General features: G+C 47.6%; 1 protein-coding gene across 1 annotated transcript; it reads left to right on the top strand.

Annotated features, from left to right (window-relative positions):
• Positions 1 to 2,989: 2,989 nt before the first annotated feature.
• LOC123119470 (uncharacterized) lies at positions 2,990 to 7,499 on the top strand. The gene is made up of 2 exons (XM_044539275.1): positions 2,990 to 3,794; positions 5,833 to 7,499. Exons 1-2 carry the CDS (start codon positions 3,354 to 3,356, stop codon positions 7,285 to 7,287), a joined length of 1,896 nt encoding a protein of 631 aa, XP_044395210.1. The 5' UTR covers positions 2,990 to 3,353; the 3' UTR covers positions 7,288 to 7,499.
• Positions 7,500 to 8,873: the final 1,374 nt, after the last annotated feature.

The raw sequence follows: 8,873 nt of genomic DNA, 5'->3' as shown, positions 1-8,873 counted from the left end.
TAAGGCTAATACCAATGTCACTAATTCATTCCTTTTTGGAAAACTTATCTTTTGTGAAACTCTCACTGGAGTATATGCTTATTCTTGCATATTTTAAAAAATTAATTTTTCCGTGTAAATTATGTCATTTATTTATTTTTATTTTTTATTTCTTTTTAAGGGTAATACCTATGCTGCTAATTCATTCATTAATAGGAAACTACTAATTCATTGGTATTTCCACTGATTCATTCATTTTAATGGTAATTTTTTTCTTTACTTTTATTTTTGTTTGTGTATTCTTTAGGGTGACACCACCACAAGTATTAGACTTTCAGGCAATCGATGTTTTTTCTTATTTCAGTTATTAGGTTAACAACTCACACTAACTAAAAACATGCAACTCATGCAATCACCATCCTGATTATTCTTCAGGCTTGGAACTGTGTGTGTTACCATCTGTAAAACAGTTTTCTGTTGAAATCTTTGTACTAAATCACCGGGAGTGGCCATGTGTTATTGGGTTCCTTCCACTGCCCATCACTATGCATTACATGTTGTGATGCTTGTGGTTAGGTTGCATGTGGCAAAGCTGACACTGGACGTATAGGTAAGAGATGTCGGGTTGGGGCCGGAAAAGAACATCCAATCCACCAGAGCCAATGCTTGTGATAGATTTCACACGTTTTAGGTCAGGCCAGGACGACACGTGAGTAGGCTCGGCTTGCGATTAGGCAAACACGTCAATCATTGGAGAGACGAAAAATGGTGCATTTCACCCTCCTTGCCGCTCAACTATAATGAGTATGGGGTCACATATTCGATTGAGCCAAAAAAATCAGTGGACTGACCACTAGTCGCTCCATATCTTTATTGTTTTCTCATGCTATGTTGTCAATTCCTCAAAAAGAATTGTTCGAACAATTTTAGTCCTCTTAAGGCAAAACCATGTACTGTGATGGACGTCTATGCCGTGCTAATAGCGAGATCAATTGTCGTCTACCTCAAGCAGATCGTCTAGCGGACTGGCCTAGTAGGTTTACGTTCATTAGTTTTGTTCGTAATCTTTTAGTTTCGTTTATATGTTTAAATATTGTCAAATGATTACTTTACTTAATTTTTTTATCATGCTCACCACATCAAAAACAAATGCTCATGAAATTTAAAAATTTATCTGCGCATTTTTAAAAACGGTACAATAGTTCAAAAATGTTTGTGCCATTTTAAAAACGTTCACAAGTTTTGAAATATGTTCATTACATTTTAAAAATATTAATATTTTTACGTAATTTGTAGGAAAGTATTCATAAATTTAAGAAATGTCCACGCTTTTAAAATAGGTTCCATGACGTTTTAAGAAAAAAACATGAAATGTAAAAAATTGTTCACGCAGTTTTAGAAAAGAAATCATAGCATATAAAAATGTTCTAACACATAAAAAAATGTTTTCATGTTTAAAAAAATATTTATGAAATTTCTGAAAAATGTTCAAACTTGTGTTTTAAAATGTTCGCATTTTACTAAATCGAATATGTGACCCCAATTGAAATGCACATTTGACAATTTTAAATGTGTATTTTTCAAACATTTTTAAATGCACATTTAAAATGTAACTTGTGTTTTAAAACGTGTATTTTTCAAACATTTTTAAATGCACATTAAAAAATTTAGTATTCCAAAATTGTTAAATGTGCATTTTACTAATGTTTAACATGTATTAGGATAAAGTTCAACGTGTATTTGAAAAAGTTTGAGCGTGTATACTTAAAATGTTGAACGTTTATTAAAAAGAATGTCATGTTTTTTTAAAACAAAAAGAATAAATGGAACAAAAAGGGAAAACATAAATAGAAAACCAATGGAGAAACACGAAAGATTCTGAAACCTGTCTGTATCGGTCCATTGAAACTTTCCGGACCCGCACAATTTGGCCAGCCCACTGAGGTGCTCCATGGACAATAAATCTCACGGGACATGAACCAGTTCATGATGAGCTTGTTGAGTATTTGTGGGTGCTCCATGGACAATAAATGTCTTCATGTTGTGTTTACTTCAAATCATTTGGACGGTTTGTTATGTTTACTTCAAATTATTTGGACCAATTTTTATGTTTAAATTGCAAATTTTTATTTAAATAGAATCCGGACAACGCTCAATAAGTATTTATTGGGGCCTTAAATTTTCTTTTTCTAATTGTTGGGAATGAGTGCCTTGCCGAGATTGATGAATTTTCTTGTTCGGACCGCAGGCCCCTCGGTTGAACAAATGTCCGTCAATGCGAAGGGGGCAGATCCCCGTTGGCCCGCTTGTGTGTCTCGTTCGTCCGCCACCTCTCCGGTGTACGGTCGCCGCCACCGTTTTCTCTCTTCCAACCTAGACAAGCCTAAATAAAATGAAAAGAATGTGATAAAACAAAATGAACAAGCTAGTGATTGGGAGAATACCAAGCTCCTGGATTGTACATTCAAACCGAATCAGAATCACTGCCCTAGATTTATTGCCCGGCTTCAATGAGCGACAGCATATCATATGGTGTACACGTACTCCGTCGGTCCCTGCCACAGGGTCCAAGATCCAGGCTAGCACATTAAACCCACGGTGTCCACCACCCTCATAAACCCTGCAGCAGCAACAGCAGCAAGAGCTCCAAATTAAGCTGCATCTACCACTACACAGATCAACAAAGCAAAGGCCAAATGGGCACATTAGTAGCATAATTAGTACCGGTACTCATCATCACAGCACAATCTTGTGCATCATTCAGAGTACCACTAGTATCTAGCTATAGCCTATACTAGCTAGCTTCCCTTGGATCATGAGCAATTGCCGTCTTCTGCTGAGTTGTGCCATGTGAGGAGTTCCTTTCTGCAATGCGATGAGGAGTATAGTACAGTGCTGGCAATAATCCGTGTAACTACCGTGGACCATCAATGGATCTGTGCTGCCCACATTGACAATTTGGGGTTTCATTCAGTAGTAAAGGTTACTCCTCCTCTACTCACCACATGCAGGCTCCTTTTAATCGTAAATCGCAATTAAGCTTATCCGGACCATAATTAGCGAGGACAGCGCCCCCTTTTCTACGTTTGAAGTTTTGCAGTAAAAGCTGAGGGTTGTTTGTGTTGGGTACAGAAATTACTGATATTTAACACTTCACATTTCCCTCCACTAGACCATCTCCCTGCACATGGCAGAAGCAGAGTGTGAGAGAATGGGAAATCCATTGTGTTTAGATCATTGGATCATTTTCCTCGTTCTGCTTCTTCCTCATTCTACTTCTTCCCCTGCATGCTGCTGCAAAGATCGACGCGTAATGGAGTAGAGCAAGTAGTAGCGGCAGCCGCAGCTGCAGAATTGTAGCGTTTTCTCTGCAGATGGGCAAGGCTGGCAGGTGGCTCAGAAGCTTCCTCACCGGCAAGAAGGCCAGGGACAAGGGGACAGACGACGGCCTGCCGGCGCCGGCCAAAGAGAAGAGACGCTGGAGCTTCCGGCGTCCGGCGGCGTCGGTGAGCGCCAGGGACACGATCAGCGCCACGTCCGGCTGCCAAGGCAAGGGCCAGCTCGCGTCCACGTCGTCGCACTGCTTCTCGGAGGTGCATGCGGTGACGGTGCAGGACCAGCATGCCGTCGGTGCTGCTGCGCCGCACGAGGTCGCGATCACCGCGGCCAAGGCGCCGCCGGAGGGCAGCACCTGTGACGCCGAGGAAGCCGCGGCCGTCAAGATTCAGTCCGCCTTCCGATCGTATCTGGCGAGGACGGCACTGTGCGCGCTGCGAGGGATGGTGAAGCTGCAGGCCATCGTGAGGGGCCAGCTGGTGAGGCGGCAGGCCGACATGACGCTCCGCCGCATCCAGGCGCTCGTCGCCGCCCAGAGGCGCGTGCGCGCTGAGCGGCTGCGGCTCCGGCTCCTCGAGGACGGCACGCCGCCGGCGCGGACAACGAGCCGCCGGTCGCCGCAGCATCACTGCTCCCCTCGGAAGCCACTGTCCGTGGCAATGCAGGAGGAGAACGGGAAGGGCGTCGGGGAGGTGGACAGCAGCGGCGGCGCACGGCGCAACAGCTGCTGCTCGACGCCGGCGAAGGCGGAGCTGTACTACAACCAGAACCAGAAGGCGTCGCCGGGTCCGTCGGGTCTGACGTCGGACTTGAGCGTGCGGACGTTCAGCGGCCGGTTCGACGAGGAGCACTACTCGTCCGCCTCCTTCTCCGCGGCGGCGTCCGAGGCGAGCGGGCGCCACCGCGGCGGCAAGGCGTGCCACGCCCACGCCGCGAGCTACATGGCCAACACGGAGTCGTCGCGCGCCAAGCAGGCCCGGTCGCAGAGCGCGCCGCGGCATCGCCCCGAGGCGGCCTCGCCGTCGCGGTCGTACGAGCGGCCGCCTAGTGGGGGCGGCGGCCGGCGCAGGGCGTCCCTCGAACCGCGGGACCTCGCCGGCCAAGTGCGCGCCCCCTCGCCAAGGAGCTCCGTTGACGCGGGGCGTGTGGCACCGCAGGACAGGCCAACGGCGGCCGCGGCGCGCATCGCGAGATGATGACTCTCCGCACCGAGGCGGAGCGAATGAAATTTAATGCCGCAATAAAAAGTCTGTTTCTGCCGTGAATTATCTGTCCTGCGGTAATAATCATGGACGGTCTATTCTATGATGGCATTTTCAAAACGGACCCTCAAACCGCCTCCAAGATTTAAATTGCACAATCTGGACATGTTTTTCGATCAAACGTGATTCTGTACTGCTCCGTCGAACAGTCGGGATGCACTTTTTTGCGCAAACATGAAACAACCTGAGGATTTGCAGAAGTCCGGACAGCAGACACGTAGAACTCCGACATCGCCGGCCCACTCAAAACTCCTCCTGGACCCTGCGCCTTCGTCCTTCTATTTTCTCTCCTTTCCCTTTTCTCTTTTTCCTTCGCCGCCACTCCAACACCACGGCGACCCCGCGCACACTCCTGCCGGAACTCGACGAGCCAGTCACCTCCAAAGAGCATTACAAATTTTGAAAATTGTTTGTTGCCATAACATATCAAGATTTACCAAAGAAAACTCGTTCCGTGGTATTATGTTCAACAAGTTTTCCATGGTACGTTCAAAGTAAATTGCCATGCTATTCAAATTTTTTAACATTGTTTGTTGAATAAATTTGCCATGGTGTAAAACAAATTTTGCATGATCCAAAAATAATTTACCATGGTTATGTTCAAAAGAAATATTTAGTGGTATGTGCAATGAAATTTGCCATGGTCCAAACAATATGTTTGCCATACAAAAAGTGTAATGTGTAGAAAACAATTTTACTTAGAAAAATGCAAAAATAATAATCTAAAATTGCCATGTGACAAATTAGAAACATTTCCAAAATTATCATGAATACGGTAGAAAATTCCTAAAGCTTGTAACGGGAGCATTACAAAAAGAAATGAAAAAATCAAGTTCAGAAAGACAAAAAAAAAAGATGTTGCCATGCGATTTGTCATGTCTAGAATTGTCACGTGACAATTTCAATCAGAATTGTCACATATAACAAGTGACATGAGGCAAAAAAAACATGCAATAATTGTTAAGTTGATCTAAACTTAAAAGTAAAATTTTCCATGTGACTACTAGAAACATATCCAGAAATTTGACATGTCTTATAAACCAAATAATTCAAATTTATCATCTAATCATGATTTTTTTTGCCATGTGGACATTACAAAAATGTTGCCATGTGACAAGTTTGAAAATTCATAAATTGCCATGTGGACATCAAGGAGTGTAAATCCGTTTATATATGTAAAAAAAGGAGTCTAAATCCGAATCGGGCAAGCTAGCTGAATCCTAGTCTACTCGGCCGTCGCTCCAGCCGATCGCAGCATAAATGTGTAGCCTACCAACCTGCCTGTTTACGCTCTTACGATACGATCTGCTACGATACGATCGGGACAGCGGTCGCCCACGCTGCGCTCCGCTGCGGCATGAAGTTCAACCCGACGCCCGCGGTGGCCACCGGCTTCTACCTCCGGCGCTGGGTCCTCCGGCAGCAGCTGCCGGACACAGCCCGCGTCATCCGCGAGGCGAGGGTTTACGATTCGGAGCCCAAGGACCTCGCCGCCGTGTTCCCTCGGCTTCCCGGAACCCATGACCGCTTCTTCTTCACCACGTGCAAGCGCCAGAAAGCGGGGCGCGGCTACAGGATCTCGCGCACCGCCGGCTCCGGCGCTGGCGGATGGGCCTCGAACGGCAAGAAGGCGGTCCAGAATGACGCCGGCGAGACGATCGGCTTCCTCGACACCCTTCGCTACTCGTACAAGGACAAGAACAAAGAGTCCGATTGGTTGATGGAGGAGTACCACATCTGCGGCCTGGACCAGTTCGCCGTCGACGACAAGGGGGAGGAGCGCGTCCTCTGCAAGATCTACGTCTCGCCCGGTTCGAAGCAGGGGTCCGTCACGCGCCAGCAATCTGAAGCAGGGGATCATCTTCTTGTTGAACGTGGAGTCGCCGGAGCACACGCCGCAATGGTCGTGCAGCCGCAACCGCCGCGTCCACATGAACCACGGCAGCCGCGGGTGAACAAGAAACCAGCGTTCCCGCGTCCGCAAGAAGCCAGGAAGCCGCAGGTGATCCAGAAGCCACCGCCGCCGCGTGCCCTTGATAAACGTCGCGTGCCCACGCCCACGCAGCAGGCGCCAAAGAGGCGGGCGCCTCCCATCGCCGAGCCGCCGCGCCCCAAGCGGATCCGCGCTGCTGCTGCTGTGCCCGCGTCCGCAGCACTGTCGGCTGTCAACGTGGCAGTTCAACAAGCCATCGGTGGGTGGAACTCTCCGAAGCGACCGTCCTGGAATCCTTCGGAGCCGCCGGCTTTCCTGTCGGCGCCGCCGCCTCAGCGCCACGCGACAATAAGCCCTCGTAAATCACATCCCGCGCTGACCAAGGACATGGACGACTTCGCGAGGTCACTGGAGGTCGATCTTGAAATGGCAGAGGACCAAAGCACCATCCAGCAAGGAGGCCACCAGAGCACGAGCGGGTCGGAGTCCCAGCCGCCGGAGGTCGACATGAGCGACTTGTTGAGCTGGTTTGATGCTGACGCAGAAGAGTTGGCAGAGACAAGGGAACACGTCCAAGATGAACAAGAAGACCAGCCTGAGCATGCGAGGTCACTGGAAGGCTTGGTGGCTGACGAGCGAGGAGACGACGTGATAGCACAAGACCTGTTCAATGCGCTCAACAGCATCGGCAATGGCGATGATCTGATCAGCGACGGTGGAGACACGGACGATTGGCTCAGCCTGCCTCTTTCAGCCTACAATGGCATCATGTACTAAGTACAGTAGCTCAAGGAACGGAGACTCTAATTTGCTCCTCTGTACGTACGTATCTCAAAATTTGTCAAACTGATGATACCTCGTACATTGTTGTGGCAATCATATCTCAATGAGTTTTGGTTGTATGAAAATGGATATCTTGATTAATAATATATTCACTAGAACTGCAAATGCATATTATATATTGTGTAGTTCCAAAATATTTGTTGAATAAGTAGCATGATAACTGATCATTGTTGGATAGTTAGGAGGGCAACAGTACCTCCAACCCACCAGAGATCAAACCCAGATCTCATGCTTTCATGTCTCATTATGTGAAACATTCTTTTAGTAGGAGGCAACATTTCCATTGATAGCGAGCTGCGCGTAGTGAATTCATCAATCTTCAAGCTCAGCAACTTTGATATGATCTTTAGTAGGCGCCATGTGAGTGTGTGTTTGCGTCTGCATTATAATCAGTGTTTCTAAAAAAAGACATAAGTAGAATGATATAAAAAAATATCATGCATGTTGAGGTGAGCCTTTGAGAAGGGCATGTGTGATGAGATGAGATGTGTCTATGTTGAAATAAATAGAAGTGATTGACATCAACTAATTAATGAATCCTTTCTCATGCATGTTTCTTTTTGCAGAAAGCATTCTCATGCATGTTGAGGTAGGCCATTGATGAGGTGGCACTTGTAGTGAAAATTCCTAAAGCTTGTCATAAGAGCATTACAAAATGAACTAAAATTTGCCATGTTTGGAAAGAGAAAAAAATATATGAATTTGTCACGTCTAGAATTTCCATGTGACAAGTTTCAACTACAACTGTCATATATAACAAGTGACTGTTGGGGAACGTAGCATGCAATTTTAAAAAAAATCCTACGCTCACGCAAGATCTATCTAGGAGATGCATAGCAACGAGAGGGGGAGAGTGTGTCCACGTACCCTCGTAGACCGAAAGCGGAATCGTTAGTTTAACGCGGTTGATGTAGTCGAACGTCTTCACGATCCAACCGATCAAGTACCAAACGTACGGCACCTCCGAGTTCAGCACACGTTCAGCTCGATGACGTCCCTCGAACTCTTGATCCAGCAAAGTGTCGAGGGAGAGTTCCGTCAGCACGACGGCGTGGTGACAGTGATGGTGAAGTGATCCGCGCAGGGCTTCGCCTAAGCACTACGTGAATATGACTGGAGGAGCAAACTGTGGAAGGGGGCGCCACACACGACTTGGAACAACTGGTGTGTCTTAGAGGCGCCCCCTGCCCCCATATATAAAGGAGGGAGAGGGGAGGAGGCCGGCCTAGGAGCGCCCCAAGTGGGAGGAGTCCCACTTGGGCTTCTAGTCCAATTCGCCCCCCCTTCCTTTTATCGGAGGGGGAAAGCGGGAAGGAGAGGGAGAAGGAGAAGGAGAAGGAAAGGGGGGCGCCGCCCCCTCCCATAGTCCAATTCGGACTCCTCCATAGGGGGCGCGCGCGCCACCCCTTGTGGGCTGCCTTGCCTCCCTTCTATGGCCCATATGGCCCATATCTTCCTCCAGGGGGTTCCGGTAACCCCCCGGTACTCCGATACATACCCGATACATTTCGAAACACTTC

The sequence above is a fragment of the Triticum aestivum genome, chromosome 5D (genome assembly GCF_018294505.1).
Source record: "Triticum aestivum cultivar Chinese Spring chromosome 5D, IWGSC CS RefSeq v2.1, whole genome shotgun sequence".
Taxonomy (NCBI): Eukaryota; Viridiplantae; Streptophyta; class Magnoliopsida; order Poales; family Poaceae; genus Triticum; species Triticum aestivum.
The sequence above is the reverse complement of the archived record's forward strand: the minus strand, read 5'-3'. Positions and strand labels throughout refer to the sequence as shown.